This window comes from Trachemys scripta, chromosome 9, assembly GCF_013100865.1.
Source record: "Trachemys scripta elegans isolate TJP31775 chromosome 9, CAS_Tse_1.0, whole genome shotgun sequence".
NCBI classification, from domain to species: Eukaryota; Metazoa; Chordata; order Testudines; family Emydidae; genus Trachemys; species Trachemys scripta.
This window is the reverse complement of record NC_048306.1, coordinates 11,536,000-11,557,501: the sequence shown is the minus strand read 5'-3', so window position 1 is coordinate 11,557,501 and position 21,502 is coordinate 11,536,000. Positions and strand designations below refer to the sequence as shown.

At 45.3% G+C, this 21,502-nt stretch overlaps 1 protein-coding gene across 2 annotated transcripts in view; it reads right to left on the bottom strand.

Annotated features, from left to right (window-relative positions):
• Positions 1–21,258, bottom strand: part of PASD1 (PAS domain containing repressor 1) — a 47,252-nt gene extending 25,994 nt beyond the window's left edge. For both annotated transcript variants that reach the window (XM_034782522.1, XM_034782524.1), the window contains exons 1-9: positions 21,206–21,258; positions 18,923–19,077; positions 17,469–17,560; positions 15,432–15,521; positions 12,263–12,383; positions 9,968–10,081; positions 8,112–8,230; positions 6,677–6,759; positions 373–479 (exon numbers count right to left, since the gene is read on the bottom strand). In XM_034782522.1, the coding sequence (XP_034638413.1) occupies positions 373–479; positions 6,677–6,759; positions 8,112–8,230; positions 9,968–10,081; positions 12,263–12,383; positions 15,432–15,521; positions 17,469–17,560; positions 18,923–19,077; positions 21,206–21,237 (913 nt within the window). In that variant the 5' untranslated portion in view covers positions 21,238–21,258. The remainder of the gene's footprint in view (positions 1–372; positions 480–6,676; positions 6,760–8,111; positions 8,231–9,967; positions 10,082–12,262; positions 12,384–15,431; positions 15,522–17,468; positions 17,561–18,922; positions 19,078–21,205) is intronic.
• Positions 21,259–21,502: the final 244 nt, after the last annotated feature.

Sequence of the window (21,502 nt, the reverse complement as noted above, 5' to 3'; positions counted from 1 at the left end):
GGGCATAAGCTTTAGTGGGCTAAAACCCACTTCATCGGATGCATGCCAAGAATCAAGGTTGTTTGCACAGTAACACAATAGCAGAGTCAGGAACGGAGGACAAGAGCTATGGTTCCCAGTTTTGCAATGTAACCGCATGTTAGGGCGACTGACTTCCAGCGCCCAAACACAACAGATATCTGTCTGTTTTGGAAATTCTCACTGATAAAATTTGCCCTGATAAAATAATCATTCCTCTTCCCTAGTTAGGCATGAACTGAGCCATATTTTACAGGAATAGGGAAGAATTTCCCTAATGAACATATACATTTTTGCACAACACTCATAAGCTCATGTTATCAGTTCCCTGCAAGCAACGGGAAAGGAACTTACAGTGTTCATGGCACCTAGCGAGAAGCTCCAGGTCATCAGCGTGGTAATAATCATAACCTGACGTTCCCAGAACCTCAAAGGGTAAATAACCTATAATAGGTGGGGCCCTAGAATAAAAGCAAAGAGAAAGACGTAAATACAAAACCTGCTGTGATGACCATTTGGTAGATCTTTAGCAAACTAAAAACCAAATATCTCCTGCCAGAAAGCTGGGAGTGATATCGATTTTTTTGTATCAGAGGGAAAAATAAAGACAAGCATGTCAAAACTGAGTAAATGAGGAGGTATCTTTATTGTTTCCTGGCCTATTCATTACGTGGGTGTATGGAAAAGCACGTATGTATGCAAGTGACTCATTCATTAATCATGTTTGTTAGCTTAAGAAATACTATGGATGTTCATGTGCATAATACACTGGAGACTGTGTAAAATTATCCAGTAGGCTGGGTGCAAATGTCATCTGGGGAGGAACTGTAGAAGAAGTAGTAAGGGCTTGTCTACATGAACACGTAGTACGTGGCAAACCAGGGCATAAATCTACCCCGCACCAGCCTGCCGCTCATTAACTCTCCGTGTGGATCCTACTGACGTGCAATCCAAGTCCCATAGTGTGCTTTGATCTACCCGGCTTTGCAATGAGCGTAGATTAAATGCACTAGGGAACTTTTAATGCCCAGCGGCACGAACACTTAGTGTGCAGCAGACTAGCATGGGGTAGATTCACACCCCAGCTTGCCACAATCTAAGTGTTCATGTAGACAAGACCTAAGCAGGACTCTCCGGAGGCTGTAGGGACATGCTTTGGTTAAAGAGAAGTAATCTATTCCCATGGCACAGCTTGGGGAACTGAAACCAGCAAAATGATTTCGGTGCATTCTATAGAATAAAGATTTTCCTTCAGACCGATGTAGAGCTGATTTCCAGGTCTATGATGTCTGTGGCAGATGAACAGGGAACGGAGGAAACCAAACTAGGGCCAAGCTTCCAATTCCAAGTCAGCAGTTAGAAATCCAATACTAAATTACAGCTTTTCGAGCTGAAAATGGGAACTTTTTAAAAAGGTGCAATTACAATACTGAAGTGGTAAACAAACCGCACTAGAACAAGGTCATGGTAACACCTGGGAAATAATTATCATCTCACAACACTGCGAGTCGGGACCAAAGATATAATTATTACACCTATTGTACATAAGAACAGGCCTAATTCTGCCCTCGGCTGTGTATGTGCAACTCCCAGTTACTTCAATGGGAACACCGCATCTGCTTTGGAAGGCATAATTTGGCCATATTGTGTTTATTTGGCTTCTTGTCCCTCCCTTTGCTTCACTGTCCATTTGACTTGGCTGCTGGGTGTGATGACACTATGGAGGGCGGCACAGTTTACCTACAGCATTTTCAGTTCACTCCTCTAGAGTAAATGCGGCAATATATTCCCAGCGTAGTTCATGTTTTAAAACTAAACTGCACAGGAACAGGCTGAAGGCATAAAAAGAGAGGCACATTCTCCTCTATGCTTCCTTTGCTTTGGTGTGTCTTAGTACCATTTTGTGGAAGGCCAGTGCCACCAGGCAACCATAAAATGTGCTTGAACTATGGGCACGAAATAACAAAATGGATTCAGCTGAGGAAAATGCAAGCTAATCCGCTGGGGGCGGGGAGGTGGAATAATCCGAAACAGAGATTCTGTATTTAAAAGGAGGGAGAATCCTGGGAAACAGTGGACAGCACCAGGGCCGGCTCCAGGCACCAGCGAAGGAAGCAGATGCCTGGGGCGGCCAATAGAAAGGGGCGGCACTCCGTCCAGTATTGGGGCAGCATGTCCGGGTCTTCGGCGGCACTTCTGCGGCGGGTCCTTCACTCCGTCTCTTCTTCTTCGGCGGCACTTCGGCGGGAGCTCAACCGTTTTTTTTTTTCTTTTCTTTTTTTTTCGCCGCTTGGGGCAGCAAAAAAGCTGGAGCCAGCCCTGGACAGCACTCTGTCAATAGGAGTTTGCAGTGCAACAGGACACAAAAAAGGCACGTGTGAATTTGGGTTGTATGCCCAGCATCACAAAACCAGGAGGTAAATCCTCTCTCTGGGCCTGATCCACGCCCACTGAAAGATTCCCATTGACTCTCGTGGCATTGAATTGGGCTCTCTCTGGAGTGAGACATTCTAAGGTCAGACGGGACCTGTATGAGCACCTAGTCTGACCTTCTGCAAAACACTGGCCATGGTACAGTCATTTCTGCACCAAACCCAAAACTTCTCTTTGAGCTATAATGTAACTTCTAGAAAAAGATCCAGTCCTGGTCGCTATATGATACAGCTCCAGTGCAATATTGCATTCATTTCTGGACACCACATGGTCAAACAGCTTTAGAAAGAGTTCAGAGAACAGAAACAAACCTAAGATTTATGAGAAAAGATTACAACCGCTGCATAGGGGTAGACTGGCTAAGCGCCGACTAAAAGATGAGGTCGCCAGGTGGGCGCGCAACATGGTAACTGTCTACATCCAAAAGGCAAAAATGTCAAGGAAGGAGCCGAATCACTGAGGATGCTGCTGCTAACAGGGGACTATCAGTAGGAAGTGTACTATAGACCGCAAACCAGTACTGCAAAGGGAACAGCCAGAATAACTTCACAGCTCTTTGTCATCTGATATGGTTCTAAGTTAGAACATTCATGAAGAGATACAGACACTCACATAGATAGCAGAGCAAGCCACACCACAGCACAGCCCAGCTACATTCTTAATGGGTCCAATCCTGTTCACACTGAAATCAATGGCAAACCTCACACTGACCTTCATGACAGCGGGTTGCAGCCCATTATATGGGACACTCCCAAGGCAGAAGTAGAATATGGCGCTAGTTGGGATTTTACTGTTTCGGTTTTTAAAGTTTGGGGTTATTTTTAATATGTTAATGAAATAGATGAAATAATGAAACAGAAAATGAGTAAAGGCCCCAGTTTTCTCTCAGTTCCTCCCAAGGAATGGTTGCACTGGCACAAGGGAGGATAGATTTGGCCCTAAGAGATAAATAGCATCTGCTGATGAGCTAACACAGCAAACTAAATGCCGCTGCCACCTTTAAGCAATGTTAGAGCTTCTGTGGCTGTCAAGAGTGGGGATTGAACCTGGGATCTCTGGATCTCAATGCATAAGCCTCTACTGCCTGAGCTAAATGCCATCAAACACTAAATTCAGACTAGCCACCACTAGAGGGGGACAGAGTACATCCAGGTGACACAAGTAAACGAATTGGAGATATCCTATCTCCTAGAACCGGAAGGGACCTTGAAAGGTCATTGAGTCCAGCCCCCTGCCTTCGCTAGTAGGACCAAGTACTGATTTTGCCCCAGATCCCTAAGTGGCCTTCTCAAGGATTGAACTCATAACGCTGGGTTTAGCAGACCCATGCGCAAACCACTGAGCTATCCCTCCCCCCAGCCAGAGTAGAGCTAGATTCTCCTCCATTTTAGGGACAACTTGCATCCACACCAAGTGGTTCTAAGTACAGCATAGCCAGCCATGGGAGGATCACCCAGGGCTGCAGGGCTGTCACAACTTATACACTCCCTGCACCGGCAAAAGGAGGTTGGCTGGGGTAAAAGAGGGGTGGCCAAGGACCATTACACCCAGATGCCATAATGGTTTCCTGTGGCCACTGGGAGACAGCACAAGCTCTCATCACGGGTGCTCAGCACTTCTGAAAACCTGCTCCTACATCATTGATTATCTGTGGGAAGCAAATGTCAGCGTTCTCGGATTGTGAGTTCTTTGGGACAGCTGGGGAAAGTGCCTAGTGGACCCTACCATAATACAAACAGCACGGTCATATTTACCCAAAATATCTTTTACAGAGCACTGTGCTCCTTTTCTTTATCTGACCCAGATTTCTGTTAAATGTGACAGAACCTGTATTTATTAAACTGGCTTTTATTTCTGTCTGTCTCTGCAACCAAGCCAATGTCTTTTGGGTCTGTAATAACACACTTATCTTCATGACCATAATGTCTTTCAGATGAATGTCAGGCAAACATTTTAAGCAGCTCGGGAAAGTGTCGTGCTTTCCGATGTGTCATCATCACTTAGAGGAACTGATTCTTTCATTGAGAATGTAACCACAAAATGCTTCTAACCTGGGGTTGGAGAAGGAGCAAGCTGAAAGTTTTTAGCTAGCTTAGTCACTGCAATTCCCTGTGCTAAAGGAACTGTTCAAGTTTTCTGATCAGGAGATCCATGACTACGTGCAGTGTGAAAAGCTAAAGGGACGGACTTCAGGTTATCACCAAAGTGCAGGGACTGCAGGAGATGATACTATAGCAATCCTGTAATTAGAGCAAAAAACGATGGAGGAAGGAGTAGAATATGGAACAGAAACAGGCCAATATAAAAGCATCCAGTTTGTTTTTTCCCTTAAATGATGTCTACATGTAGTTTCATGCTCCAGGTGTCTCTAGCTGGTCGATGTTTACGTAGCTCAGTAGAACTGTCCTAACCTGCTTCTGCTCTCCATTGTAGACGCTAGGTCTGAGCGAACGAGGCCCTGATTCTGAGTAGAGCTCAACACCAGCTACTCCTATGTCCTCAGCACCTTTCAGGATCAGCCCGCAAACATGGAAAATAATCATTGAGAAATAACTGAAAACATTCGATGAAAGAATCACGGTGCCCCTACTATTCTATTAAATTGTGCATTGAACCAAGGATTGAATGAGTGAAAGCACACTCCTGGCTCCACGTTCACTGCTTCCATCAGGCACCGCAGTACACTCCAGCTAAACGACTATGTTAGCTTAATTTACCCTCAGGAACAATGGTCTCCTCACAGGGGATATCACCAGGACTGGGGTAGAAAAATTCCTCTCTGAGTCACATCCCAATTCATTGCACTTGGATATATTTCAAAAAAGCACTTAGCCGGCTCCTGGTAGCTTTCCTCACAGAAGGTGCTTGGTGGTCATCCCCTTGAGAGCCAGGACACTGCTTTCGATAGCTCAATATTGGCGTAGCCTAACTTTAGACATCCACTTTTAAAAATGTAGACTACTGCATATCTTGATTTCAATCCATATAAAGTTACATTAACCAGACCTAGAGCGCATGAGTAACATGCAAACAAAACGGGAGCACAAGTGGTTTCTCATCAGCACCTCAAGACAGGATTTCCAGTGTAGTTATTCTGATAAATATATTCATTTCATTTTCATTTCTTGCCATATCTCCTCTCTCTCTCTCTCTGAATGTACAGGGGGGTATTTGGGTTTCTTTAGAAAATAAGCATTCAGCAAAGGAATTTTATTTCTCAGCCTGGTCTTTCCAGCGGTAAGTACATGGCTAGAGTTTGCACTCTCCGGAGATAGTACTATTGTGCATTACGAAAGAAGGGAACGTGTTGAATACTGTTAGGTGTTCATGCACACACACAAATACGCAAGAGTACAAAGGCTCTATGCTTTTTTTGAAGGACACTTCCCCTTTTATAATTTAAAAAGTTTTACCAAGTGATCTCCAGTCTATTTCACTCCCAAGTAGTATCTTATCTCCATTTAGTCAAAGTAAGTCAATCATCACAACGATCTGTTCTTTGAATTTGTTTCTTTTTTAAAAAAAACCTTTAATTCTATATCAAGATGCAAATCAACAGGGCAAAGAACAGAGTCAGCTTCTCATCTGCTGCCAACTGAAATCAATGGAGTTCTGCCTATTTATACTAGATGAGGATATGGCCCACATGGTTCTACGTTAATAACGTATTTAGTACCACAATGAGCCTGGACATTTTTATATGTGCTATATTTCCAGCTCACATTAATGGAAGGCGAACACAGATTCTTACTGCCCTTACGTATGAAAGAGAGCAAAGCTTTTAAGGAGGCGTGAAGTGTAGGCTTTGATCAGTGTCACCTTAGTGTTCTAATTTCATGTGAAATATTCTGCTTGGGGGCTCAGACACATTTACTGGACAGTTTTCCTTTTCTAAACCATGGTTTGTGTCAGGGCCGGCATTACTGTTTTTGCCGCCCCAAGCAGCGTGCCGAATTGCCGCCGCGGACGGCGGGGGCAGTCCGTGTGCCGTTAGGGCGGCACGCGCGTTTCCGCAGCGGCGGCAATTCGGCGGCAGCTTCTGTCTTCAGCCGGAAGACAGAAGCCACCGAATTGTCGCCGCGGGCAGCTGAACACACAGACTGCCGCCCCTTGCAGGGTGCCGCCCCAAGTGCTGCTTGGAATGCTGGTGCCTGGAGCCGGCCCTGGTTTGTGTATTCTTGAATTACCACATGTTGTATTTATATCTAAAAAACAACCCCCTCACCTGTGGTCCAAGAATAAAAACTTCCACTCCAAACTGTGTCTCGATGTGAATTCTTCACATGGCTCTTCAATGTTGCACAGCTCCTGCAGAACAGTGGGTGCATTTTAGTATTTAACTCTAAGGAAAATGGCTAGTGTGACAAACCAGCTTGATAACACGTACAAGGACTCTTTGGAGAATAAACTGACGTATTCTTCCGCCGACCTAGTGGTGTCAACTCCGGGGCTTCGGTCAGTCTAGCTACGTCACTCAGTGCATTTTTCACACCCCGAGTGACACAGCCAGGTCAACCTAACATTGCAGCGTATACCAGCCTTTAGATGAGAGTTCTCTGAGTACAGACGTCAATGTCAAGGTCTAGCACAGTGTTTCTCAAACTGGGGTCGCCGCTTGTTCAGGGAAAGCCCCTGGTGGGCCGGGCCGGTTTGTTTACCTGCCCCGTCCGCAGGTCCGGACGATCACAGCTCCCAGTGGCCGCGGTTCGCTGCTCCAGGCCAATGGGAGCTGCTGGAAGTGGCGGCTTCCCGCAGTTCCAATTGGCCTGGGGCAGCAAACCACGGCCCCTGGGAGCTGCGATTGGCCGAACCTGCGGACGGGGCAGGTAAACAAACCAGCCCGGCCTGCCAGGGGCTTTCCCTACACAAGTGGTGACCCCAGTTTGAGAAACACTGGTCTAGCAGATTGTAAACTTCTTGGGGCAGGGACCGTCTGCTTGTTCTGTGTTTGACAGCACCTTGAACAATGGGGTCCTGATTCACAACTAGGACTCCTAAGTGCTATTTTAATACAAATAAACAAATAATAATGAACCAATGGTGCAGGTTATTTCTTTGCTAACTAACACTCTGGCAGTGAATGGGCCACAACTGAATTTTATTATCATTATTATGCACATAGTTCTCTTCTGTGGATAAACAGCAGGTTATAAAAGTCTGGTTCCCATGGTCAGAAAAGAGCAGGCAGCATTCTTACATGGTCAGTGAGTTTGGCAAGTTTCTTTCTGAGATGCAGCTTTTCCTGGGCTTCAGCTGGAAACCATGTTTCCTCGTAACTTCTTGAACATACGGCTCAAGGAGGCCCCTCTCTTGCTATCATCAATGGTTCTTCTCAAATGCAGCTCCGCACTTGCTGGGCAATGCAATCAATAACGCTCAGAGAGCCTGTTGTGTTCTCCGCTATTCTTAAGCAAACTTTAGACGCTAACTCCCATCCCAAAATGAAACAGCACCATCACTCATCCACAGGTCCTCCGCTCTGAAGAGTTCACTGCCCACCTCTCAAAGTGCAGGATTTAAGGCCCTTTTGCAAGGTTTCTCCTTTAGGAATGACCAGACTTGAATATCCATTAACTCCGCTTGTGGTGAAAAGCATCGTTTTTTAAAACCGACTATAGATCTCTGGTGTAAAAAGGGAAACACGACCCGAGGGCTCTCACCTTTAAAAACTGCGGCGTAACAAGACGAACAGTTGCGACAAGGCAAATCTGCTCTTCTGTGGCTGACCTGAATGCTCTTGCAATAGCGGATTCAAAGCCATTGCAGGAGGGTGTAGGCACTAGAGAAACACATCAAAACACAAGCCAATCAGCATTTCAAGAAGAAAATGTTAAGGCAGATACAGTAACCAACAAATCTGAACAATTAGCTCCTTCTACGCTCAGAGCCAATCAGAGACATGCCCCCCTAAAACTTGTTCAAATGATGCTCATTTAAGACTTATTTGGTGGATTCTTTGTCTATATCTAGACTCTCCTGGCTCAATCATGGGAAAGGTTACACAGCTGCAACTACTAATCCTCGGCTTTGCAGAAAACCTGTTTGTAACAGCTTCAGCTCAACTGAAGTGTATGAACCTAAGCCTGCCAGCTGGAAGCACCTTAAGGAGGCAAGAAGCACTGAAAGGTTCATTAAAACAAAGACAGTGAAATACAGCTGCTGGTTTCTTGTTTGTTCCTTTCGTTGCATTTTGTTTATGCTTTTTCAACTATCGACCTTAGGTGGAAAATCTCTTTAGCAGTCCTACTAAGGAAAAAGATGTTTGGTCATTGTAGATCTCAGCTCGAATTACCACGACAGACCAAAACAGCAGAAAACATGAATCTTTGTTTACTTGCAAACAATTCACTAGCGGATTAGCCAAATTCTCTTCTCCTAGCTGCACCGCATGTATGATATTGATCCAGAGGATCATATTCTGCATTTGTTCCATGCAGAAAAACCACGTGGACATGTGTGGAAGTTCACTGCCAGGAATGGATGCAGACTATGCAATGGAGACATGCAGCGTGGCTTAGTGAGGAGAATTTTGCCCTCATGCTCGTAATTAGAAATACTGCATGCGGCCCAGCCCTAGGGAGAGTGGTAAACCAAACAGCACTTGCTTTCCTGAGCTGCCTATCATGGGAAAGATGGTGAATAAAACTTCTCATACATATTATGCAATCATTGCCAGTGCAAACACACACATAACACCATTCATTAAATTCAGCATAGAAACCCTGTATCTCTAAATGATTGACAAGAGGGGTTGTTTCAAGGTTGTTGATGGAGAGTGGTTCATAATAGGGGTCCTTTTGGAATCTGGCAGCAAGAACCGAACACGCTATGACAGGCTTTCAAAAAGTATGACTGCTATTAAAATTACCAGGTGAAGAACAGAAGGGAAGTGGGAGAAAAAAAGAATGACTGATGCCATTTCTGAACCCTGAACATTTTTCCGAGTATACAGTACGGCAGCTTGTACTGTATGTTAGAATTAGAGCCAGGCAGAACATTTTCATGTGGGCATTTTCAACATTAAATTCAGAAAATGTTCGCTCTCTTTCTCTCTCTCTCTCTTCATTTTATTTTATTTCCAAGAAATGGCCATTTTTGCATCCACCATGCTGGAAGATTCAAGATTTTGCAGATTTCCTATACAAACTGAGGGTAACAAATAACATTTCCAAGTGTCATTTTGAGTGAACCGGAGCATTTTATGTTGTTTTTGAATGAACTGGACTGTTTTCAAAAATGTGTAGCACCGCATGGCCAAATGTAGCGTCTGAACTATTTGATAGTGTCTCTTTGAAATCAACTAAAACAATCAGAGGATTCCACCGCCACCCTTCCAGCCAATGACCACCCCAGCTCTGTCACCTGAAAAACGACTCTTCCCACATCGGGAGCACAGTCCATTCTGCTGCCTACATGGCATTTTAAAGTGCAACAAGGCATTTAAGGTGGCTCTGGTCAAAGACAGAGGGTAAGTGAGAGAGGCAGAAAGACAGCGTGGACTGAAGCAATAACTTACCATGAGTAAAATATTTAAAATCCACTACAAATTTCACATATTCATATGTTAGGGGCTCATTTGGATCTAAGCTTCCTCTTGCTAAATGGCAGCAAAACTCTATTTGCTTTTCAGCTGAAACGAGAGAGAAAAGAACATTTTTACTAGTCCCTGTGTTTGCACTTTCACACACTCCATCTATCTAATCTAGCTAGGTTTTTATACAGACCTCATCACTGTGGTATCTGTGCACATTCTGTTGGGATGTTCCAGATATCCCAAAGTAAATAAACAGCAACTACAGAAACATATATCTACTAGGCTAAGAAAAAGTACCCCCCACCCTAGTCTCTTCTGCCTCCTATTTATATTGCTGTACAAGGGCTGAAAGTCTGGGACCACGGAAATCAAAGTGACTTTTGCTATTGACATCAGTGGGGCCAGGATTGCACTCAAGGTCCCGTAGGGCTTGTCTATACAGTGTGGCAGGGTACGCACTCCACACTAATTGATCCATGACCCTGCTGGTGCCCACTAAAAGTTTCCTAGTGCTTTTTAACGTACAACCGCTTTCAAACAGCACCCCGTTAAAGGGCACTAGGGAACTTTTAGTGCCCACAAGCATGGGCTACACAGACCAATTAGCACGCAACCCATTCGCGCGCTTTAGAAATCACTCCCCTCCCTGTAGGCACACTGGCGCACCAGGTACACAAGTCCCAGTGAAGCTGGCTGAAAGCACTGGGAATCTTTCTATTGACTTGAAAGGGCTTTTGATCAGGTTCTAATACAAACAGGGCCAGCTCTAGGCACCAGCAAAACAAGCAGGTGCTTGGGACGGCACATTTCTAGGGGCGGCATTCTGGCGCCGGCCACCATAGGCACCGACGCCGTGGCATGGAGAAAAAGTGCCCCCGCCGCCCCAGCTCGCCTCCGCCTGCTCCCCTGAGCGTGCTGCCGCCACTCCACTTCTCCCCCCTCCCTCCCAGGCTTGCCAGGTGCAAAACAGCAGTTTCGCGCAGCAAGGCTGGGAGGGAGGAGAAGCTGAGCAGCGGGGCGCTCAGGGGAGGCGGCAGTGGTGGAGTGGAGGTGAGCTGGAGCGGGGAGCGGTTCCTCTACTCCCAGTTACTTCTTGTGCCCCTCTGGTTACTTCCTGTGCTCCCCCACCCTAGCTCACCTCCACTCCGCCTGCTCCCCTGAACGCACCACTGCTCTGCTTCTCCCTGATCCCTCACCTGAGAGGGAGGGAGGAGAGGCGGAGCGGCGGCGCTCCCGGGGGAGCAGGCGGAGCGGAGGTGAGCTAGGGCGGGAGGTCGCAGGAGGGGCCGCAGGAAGCAATGCGTGGGGGAAATGCGGCACCCCCGGGGGAGGAGGCGGGGCGGAGGAGGCAGGGATTTGAGGAAGGGGTTCGGAAGGGGCAGAGTTGGGGCGGGTCCGGGGGCAGGGAGGGGGGCACAAAAAAAGGGGGGGTGGCCAAAAATTTTTTTGCTTGGGGCGGCAAAAATCCTGAATACAAATGAATATTCTGAGGCACAAACTCCTTGGATTATATAATCTGCAGCAAGGGTGACATTTCCCCTGTGCACAGGATGAGCACAAGGCCTGAGCACTGCTGAAATTCCAGGTAGGTCTTATTTCAAGGGCTTAAATGATAGTTAAGTGGGGACTGATTAGGCCAGATGCTGGCTCTCTGCACGAGGGTGATATACTCACCCTGCCTCCCCCCAGCCTCCTTATGCCGCATAAAAAGGGGCAAGAGCAGCATACAAAGGTCCCATATCTGTCTGAGGAAGGGCTCCCCCCGCATGGGTACTGTGGAAGCCAGTCATCAGGCTGACTCTAGGATTCCCTCACAAGCAGGGGACAGGGATGGGAGCGGAGGGGCAGGCTGGGGACAGGGCTGTAGCACGCAGAGCTGTAGTCCTGAGGCCCATAATATAGACAAGCCACCCGGGGCCTCTCCAGTCCTCTCAACATCAGAAGGAAACAAAGGCCCCCCCTAAAGCCAACTCTCCATCTGGGCTGTGAAACCCATACCTCTTAGAGGCTCACCACCGAATCTCGCCCCGGGAGAGTAATCTAAGGGAGTCAAGTGAAATGAATCCATTTCATTTTTCTCTTGTGATCAGAAATAAACAACAAAGATTACATGACACATCAACGGGCAAATACCAAATGTAATGATGTGCTGAATTGTTAGAAACTTGTGAAAGAGAACTGGCGCTATATAACAGAGAAGCCAGCATCGTTATGCTCCCTGGGAGCCGTTTGCCGGTTAGAATCTTCCCCTTAAATCTAGTCTTGAGAGATGCTTACTGTTTAGAAAATCAGCTGCAACAGGATCTGTCATGAGCACATGTGGAGAAAGGAGCTTGTATACGTCACTCTGTTCCCGCTCAGGCAGAAAGTTTAATATATTTTGGTCCACCAAATCTGACTGATACAAAAGAATGCTTTGTCATGTTCAACAGTACAGCATTAACCCATCCAGAGGCATAAACACTTTGATCAATGGGTAGAACGGTGGGCAGACACAATCATTTTAACAAGACCACTTAACACAAGGAAGTTACATTAGACAATGTTACACGGAAGACAGAGAGAGGAACTGTGATTCTCATTCTCTGCGCTGTTCTTGGGGCACCGCCCCTTCCTCAATACAGTTTGTAATAATTATAATAATAATACCTATTTCTTATATACTGCTATTCATGAGTTGATGGCAAAACGCTGCCCAATCGTTTAATGTATTTATCCTCCCAACACTCCTAATGAGGGAAGTAAAGATACAATCTAAACCTAGATAAGCAGAAACATTAATCCTGTGTTTTCTTCAATACAGGGAAAATTCATCTTACTCTCTGCTTGTCTGACATAAATAGAAAGCATGCAGTGTTGTTGTAGCTGTGTCGGTCCCAGGATATTAGAGAGACAAGCTGGGTGAGGTAATATCTCTTATTGGACCAACTTCTGTTGGTGAGAGAGACACGTTTTCGAGCTGCACGGAGCTCTTCTTCAGGTCAGGGAAAGGTACTCAGAGTGTCACAGCTAAATACAAGGACGAGCAGATAGTTTAGCCTAAGTAGTTAGCACATATTCTGAGGGACCACTCAAGGTGAAGTGGCCATATCCTGACATGAGTCTGCACATGATACTCCCCATGGAAATAAATGGGGGGTTCTGTGTAAAAATCAGTGGTCCATATGGGAAAAAAATGAAGGTTTATCCACAGCATAACATCTGTAGTAAAATGAGGCTGAGCTAAACAACTATATGGGGAACCTTGTGCTACTCCAGAGGAGAGACTTCCATGTAACTTAAGCTCCCCTGGATCTGCCATCATTCAGAGGATTAAAGCCAGGGAAGCCCCAATAAACCCTGACACCAGAGCTGCGTAAAAGCGTACCAAGGAGTAGGTTTGGAAGATGCTTACGCTAGGAATGGTGTAGCACCTCAGCATTCCATCAAGCAACAGACACACTGTGAGTGGGCACAGCCCTCATAGACATTTCACATTCAGGTATCCAGTAACTCAAAGTTAACAGTGTTTGTCAGTGAATTTCTGAAGTCAAATCTCTTCAGATCGTAGCTCAGTGTAAACTCCAGAATCTACACAGGGCTTTTCTGTTTCTTGAATTAACCAAGGGGATTGTAATTTCTAGTGTTGACACTACAGACACATTTGTTCCAGGAAACAAGCATTTGTTGATAGTTTTGTAACAGCAACTAGAGCAGTGTGGAGAAAGGAAGTTCTGTTTCATGAAGGATTTCAAGATTTCAAAATTTGGCTTCATTCCAAATTGGAAAAAAAATTCATTTCAAAATTCTCCATGAAGGAAAATTCTTTAAAAAAAAAAATGGTTGCAGGTCAATTGAAATGTTTTGTTTCCATTTCAACTTGTAAATATATTTTATATAACATAATGCAACATAACAACAACATTTAAAATAGAAACAAAAAGGACATTCAGAACCAAAACATTTTGGTGCAAAACTGTTGAAACATTGTTTCAACATCATCAGAACGTTTTCCCCTGATACAAAATTCCAGTGAAATCAACCCGATTTCACAAAGCATGGAACTGCATAGTCCAATGGAATATGGTTTCACTGAAGCTTCCCTGACCTGCTGTACTAACAAGGCAACACATGTTTGTGCCCCGTCTACACTAGCATTTACAATCATATGGCAAAAAAAATCACAGGTAGACAGACTAGCCTATATACACATGCTTGGCACCAAAGAGTAGAACTAACTACACTTTTGAGGGAACAGAAACAACTCCTGGACCAGACTGTTGCTTACTAGTGTAACACATTCTTCCCAGAAACCTCAGGCCTCAGACATGTCTAAGGCCCATGTGTTTTTGATCAAAAGTGCGGAGATTTAGCCCTCACACCATCTGTACATTGTTTGAAAATAGCATTATCAAGAGCACATTCCATGACCACAATATTTTCCAGACACTTGGTGGAATAAACAACACACATAAGTGGCCTCAGATGTACAGAAAGCTGGGCTACTATCATTCTGCATTTTTTTTACGCTAAGTCAGAGATCCTAATGCAAAATCTATTACTTAGGGATTTCACAGCAATTTGGGATATTCCCTAAGGGTTTGTTGGGTTCATAAGCCAAGGAAGGCATTGCATTCATCCAGTTAGTTCTCTCCTCCATGACCAGATACAATATGGCTAATATTGTGCATGACAAAGCACAACTGAATGGATATTGACTACTGTGGGTGGATTGCAGCACATGATGGGTTTCTCAGTAAAAGTGAAGTCACACAGTGCTTCTCCATCTGAAGCATCTCACAGCCCAGCAGGCTCCATGTGGGGAATGCTGCAACTCCCAGTATGCAATATGGCGGTGGCTATTAGTCAGGTATATAGTATTACTAGCCTGAACGGAAGATATGATTTGAGAAATGAGGGCAAATATCAGTCACACTGTATATCCTGCTCATGCACACTTGTGTTGGCTAAGCCACTTGGACACTGCAGAAAGCTATTTCTTGCAGAGGGCCAAATTCTGATCCCACTGAAGTCAATGGAAATCTTGCTGTTGATTTCAATGGGGGAGGCAGAATTTGTTCCTCTATGACAATCTTAGGGTCAGACTGTGCATGGTAGGCACAAGGCCACCTGGACAATGTAACTGAGCTATATCACACAGCCCCTAGAAGGAGCTCTGTGAGGGCTCTCTGTACACAATCCCTGAACTTGCTGGGGGAGTGTGCACGCTACACCAGCTGGGGGTAGGATGACCAGATGTCCCGATTTTATAGGGACAGTCCCGATTTTTGGGTCTTTTTCTTATATAGGCTCCTATTACCCCCCCCCCACCCTCTGTTCTGATTTTTCACATTTGCTGTCTAGTCACCCTAGCTGGGGGATGTTGTTGTCGAGCCTCAGGCGTGTAACAATCTGGACATTCTAAATTAAAAACCAGACGTCTAAGCGTTATGTTGTTAGAACTTACCGGTAAATGTCCAAGAAGAGAGGAGACACTATCAGATACATAAATAATAATCCCGTCAGTGGTAAGTGCAATGAGAAATCCGTCTAATGCCTAATGATAAAAGGCAGGAAGAAAAATAAGAATGTACCTGTATTTCAAATACAATATAGAGGTAATTTTTTTCAAAAGTGATACCTCTAACACTGCAACCAACATAAATCCATAGTGGTTCAGGATAGAAAGAATAAAAGTAATTACTAAACATGGTGCCTCATTCAGAGTCCTTCTAGCTAATTACTTTCTCATTAGCATTAATTTAACTTGCATTTTGCATCCACGGAATCTTGATTTAACATGAAGCAAGATATAGGATGTCAAATTCCTCATTCACCACCCATACATCCCTGCTGACTTCCGATTATATGTAGCAAGTTACGCAATCGTTAACCTACTGACTAACAGAGATGCCAAATACCATCATGGTGAGCACAGGATGGAAACGACAGACAGACAGATACAGATTTACCAATTTATAGCTAAAGCCAATTAGACTTAAAAAGTTATTTATTTTGCTTACACCTGTACAGCCGATTACAGAAATGATTGTTTTTTACTTTAGTTTGGTTTCTCTTTTCTCATCTACAATGGCTGCCTCTACTTCTCCCTTGCTGGATGACTGTATCTCTGATGTATAAATAGCATGTTTAAGCTCTACTGAGTTAGCAGGGCCCCGAAGCATTTGAGCTTACATGATGGGGAACTCAGCACTGGCGCTGAAGTTCTCTTTCCCTTCATTCTGAGTCAGTGTGTTTCCTTCCTGTATTACTAGTCCAGGCCCCTATTCTTCTAGGACAGCTATCAAGGTCAGGAATGTTTTATCTCCGGTCAGCACAACAAACAAAGCAATCTCTTCCAATGCCAATGCTAATGATGCTCTGTAGTTTAGTTCACAGGCAGCAGAGATGGGTGGTGCAGGTATCCTCCATTCCCCCTTCCCCGATCACCTCTCCTCCTCACTCACTCTGCCCTGGCTCAAGCATGAAGAGCAACAGAGACTTGAAAATAAAAGTCCCAAACTGTCTCAGCACAGATTAGCTTTGTGACTAAAAAGCAAACCAGTACACGGTGTGATACAGCCGCACAGAGTGAGAGCTATTACAAACTCCTCCCCCTGCCATCTCGCAGGCTGGTGTCTGTTTTGATTAAACCCGAATGAACTAACTTGTATGGTGAGAGCAACTCCCGGAAAGAATGAACAGACTTTTCCAAGGAGGTCACTCATGACATCCTGATGAAAAGGAATAACCAAGACACTGCAATGCCGCCCAGCATACACCCTGATTCTGGTGCAACTGACTTCAAAGGAGGGGAGAACTCACAGCCGCAGTAGCATGCGACATGGAATCAGAAGCTGTCTTCTCTAAGAAAGGCTTGCAGAAATGTCAGCTCTTCTGCAGGATGTGTCTCCACCCGCTAAGAACTTTTGTATGCGAGAACCAGGGCCTTTCTCCTCTACACGTTTCACGCCAAGGCATTGCTGGCAAACGGGGTGGGAGTCACCGTTCTCTGTTTAGCCACAAAACAGGTACAGCACAGCACGTGCGGGCTTTCCCACCCTGCCCTGCTGACAGGCTTCAGGCTAGACCTGGGAGGGAGCGGGTCGCTCAATCTCCAGGTCCATTCACCTTTTGTCGTCTGTCAGCTCTGCTGGCTGTTCTGTGAGGAGGCTCCCTGCCCTTTTCTCCCCCACACTGGATTTGCCACCTGTTCAAAGCCAGACCAGGTGGATCATACAGAAAGTTGTTTATCATCTGTAAACAATATACGGGGCATCATCTTATTATTCTGGGTTGTATAACAGGGACCTGCCCCAGGACGGAGGCTTCCAGACCATAACACAAACAATAACGGTAATAGTAATAATCTGATGGCAGTCAATGCTCTCCAGGAACGAGCTGTGTCGTCTCAGTACTTGCTAGTGGATGCAATGACCGAGAGATGAAAGGCACCGTACCTCTGAGCTCACCCCACCCTCAGAAATCTTTCATTTCTTCTTACCTCTAACATCAACTGGGTGAACTCCTCATTGCTAAGAAACGAAGGCTTCCAGTCTTGTCTAATCTCACCGGCCTCGGTCTGTGCTGTGATTTCTTAAAGAGAAAATACCAGAAAAGCAACAGGACCCACGTCAGCTGGATTGTTTTTCATTTTTGAGGGAGCGCTAGATTTTTCACAAGGAATAATCTCCTCTTATATGGAAGTCTCAGCGCCAGCAGCATATGAATGTCATTGGGGAGATCAAGAAAAGGGGAAGACATAAAGGAGGTGGAAAAGGAGGTGTGAGAATAATTTTAAAAAGAAGATCGGGGCCCAAATTCTGCGGTCAGTTAAGTCAGTGTAAATCAGAGTAATCCTCTCAGAGCCCACGGGGTTACTCCAGATCTACAGTGGCGTCGTAGACAGCAATATTTGACCTCAAATCTGAAATTACCTACTAAGAGCCCACAGGAGGGGGAATTACTCAATTCATGGTGCTATATGCAACATAGGCGGCCACCCGGGGCATCCCTTAGCACTTGCATGGCTAGATGCCAGCTGTCCCTTGTTCATATGAGTGTTTGACATGCTCCATGAAGCTCCAAGCAACAGAATACGGAACTACCTTTCCCCTACGCTACCCAAGGCTCTTCTGCTGCCCTGGCCTGGTAGCCACTGGCCAACTCTGCTTTGTTTGGGGGCATGTCTTACACTGTGTGAAGGGGCCAGGAGACAGCCCTGAAGCAAGTCATCTGGTGCCCTCCCCTATTAACACAGGGAAGCAGGTTCAGGAAAAATGAGACTTGGGGGTTTGTGGGGAAGCAGGAGAATGAAAGAAAGCGGTGGGAGTCAGGAGAACGCAAACAGCAAAGGGGCCATGGGGAGGAAGAGATACGGGCGCAAAGAGAGCTAGGTTGTGGGGAGAGACTGGGCAACAGATCACATAGCCAGGGCCAGGGCATCTGGGAAACAGGGGAGAGATGGAGAACTGGGACACAGAATCTGGCAGAGCAGCGAGGGAGAGATGAGGAAGAGCAAAGAGGACTGAAGGCAGAGCAGAAGAGGCAATGGGATGGTGCAAGAGGGGAGCAAGGAATTAGATAATGTAGAGTGGGGAGCAAGGGATAGGGAGAGCAAACCAAGAGATGCAAGGGAATACGAAGGGCAGGGGTGGGACTAGAGCTCTGTAGTTAGACATACTGCTAGGCTCTGGCCTAGAGCTGCATATTACAACCACGCCCCTTTTCAAGTGCTTTGCGGTTTAACCCTGCATCAGAGAATTCAACCTCCTCTGGAGGCCGACTCCGGCTATTACCTCTTGCTCTGCTCACCGCTCACACCACTGTGCTGTTTTGCAGCTCAGTGTCCCTGTTCTCCCCGGAAATAAAGCGCTGGCCAGCTGCTCTCTGACCCCCTCAGCAATTCTCACACACCCTTTGGAGGGCAGTAAGCGTGGGCCAAGCACTATCCAATACCTTTCTGTTTCTGTAAGAAGTCAATGGTCCTCTGCAATATTGTGGACTTGTCCATCTTGAGAGGGTGGCCATGACCCTGCAGCATCGTGCAGAGCTCTTTGATGAGGACATTGAACTGATCTCGCCTTTTCTTTTCAGATTTGTTGCGTGATGCCCTGGTTGATCAAAACACAAACACCATTAAGGAACGCAAGGGGTGATTGTCTTGATCCTGCAAGGTTCTGAGAGGTTCCGGCCCAGCAAAGCACAGCAGCACACGCTTAACTTAAAGTCCTATTGGCTTCAATGGGTCTACTCCTATGCGTAAAGCTAAGCATGCACTTGAGAACTTTGCTGGATGGAGGCCAGAGTGCTCAGCATCTCACAGCAGAATCAAGCTCACAGAGGAACATCTGAAGGTTAGAAAAACCACTGATATTCTTTGGAGTGAATACTAGGCAGGGTTTTGGTTGGTTGGTTTCAGGGCCCGCTCCAGGCACTAGCCCAGAAAGCAGGTGCTTGGGGCGGCCAACGGAGAGGGGCGGCACATCCAACTCTTCGTTGGCGGGTCCCTCGGTCCCTCTCGGAGTGAAGGACCAGCTGCCCAATTCCCGCTGAAGACTGAAGCAGCGGTGGTAAAGCAGATCGCGATTGCGGCTTTTTTTTTTTTTTTTTTGCTGCTTGGGGCGGCAAAACCCCTGGAGCTGGCCCTGGTTGGTTTTGAGTGGGGTTTTTTGAAAAGAGGTGGTCATTTGGTATACGCTCGAGCTGTGTGAATAGCAGGCTTTTTGGTTTGCTGCCAATTTAAAAGAAATAGTTTCAATATTGCTTTGGGTTAAACCAAAAACAATTGTTTCAATTTTTCAGCAAATCGAAAAGTTGGAAAAAAACGTAACATTTTTTGTGGTGACAAAATCAAAACGTTTCATTTCAATTTTGACCTTTTTAAAAATAAAAATAAATTGTTTTTTAAAATAAAATCAAAGAAAATTTTGAAAAGTCGTTTCAAACTGAAAAATTGAAATGTTTCACTTTCTCCAAATTTTGGGGGTATTTTTGGCTGAAACAATTCCATGAAATTGACATGAATTTACAAAACATTTTGATGTCACCAATCTGTATTTTTCACTGACAAAAAACTTTCATGTGAAAAATGTCACTCAGTTCCAATATATGCATTATTTTCAAAGGGCTCTCCACCTGGCCTCTAATATTGCAGTCACGACTGTGTCTGCAGATCGTTTTCGGAGTAGTTTCTTCATGACTGGTTTTTTGCATTATGTGTGCCAAAATGGGTGAGATACCTATTTCCTGGTTTCTGCATACAAGTATAACATGCATACACAAGTTTTGTGCCCAGAAAAACCTGGCTGTGAAAAAACTGCACAAAATTGAGGCCACGCAATAGTTTGAAAATCTGAACTGAGTAGAAACTTGATGCACAAAGAAACCACACACCAACTTCCAACCTGCCTTAATAATGGTTAAGAAGGTTTCAATAAAGTTTTCCCCTTTCTTAAAATCAGTAGTAAAACAGGAAGCATACCCATGTGCATACCCATAAGGTTCCTTTCCATGCTAGTATCACAAATGACCCGACTTTGCAGCAGGCGGACACTGACAGCACTAGTTGCAATTAAAATCTTTGACAAGTTTATTCATGTCGCCAAGTGCTCCTGCTCGTGGGACCTGGAATGGGTATTTTATAGAAAGCCCATCTAGGTTCAGATTTGAAAGCAAACACCCCACACCAGATTTGGGGTGTGTCTCAGACCCAGTGTTTTCATTCGGGCCCATTTGTATTTGAAGTGAAAGTCCAAAGACCAATTAGAAAGGTAATAGTTTTATTAAGAGAGATGAATTCTCACCCAGGATTAAGCTGGAACCTCCTCTAAACTTCAGAGAGAAATCATCCTCCAACAAGATACTAAACCCAACCAGTGAACACCCCGACCAGGAGCACTGAATCATCACAACAAACAGTAAACTGGATGATCAATGATCCCGAGGGCAAGACAATATAACCTAGCAATCTCTGAGAGCTGATTAGCCTTTTCTTGGGCGTCAGCTGCACCACTGGGTGATGAAAAAGGCTACGTATTTGTCCCTGCGCCAACTCTGACATATAAAGAATGCAATCTTGCTCCAGTGAACTCAATGGGATTTTTGCCTTTGAAACCCACAGTAGCCGACTGGGGCCCCAGAAAGCATTCCAATCACAATGCAAGCAAATCTTGTTACATTGCCACATACGAGAGGGATTTAACGCACACCCCTTCCAGTGCTCTGTACGTCCATCCATACCTCTTTGCCCTGTCCTTCTCATCTTCATCCATCAGCTCGTTTACACAACACAGGGTTCTGGAAGGAAAAAGCAGCATTTACCTCCTTTAACACCCAGGAAACATTGTCCAATTACACTGATGCTGACAAGTCAGAAGCCTTGACTCTAATGCCCAAAACAATTAAAATCCAGGATATTCATTTAGTTTCTATCTTCCCTTTCCCCACCCTCCCCTACTTTATGGTGCTTTTCTTTTTATACTGTATATTCAGCATTTAGAAGCGATGTTTGGATATCAACTCAAAATATACAGTAAT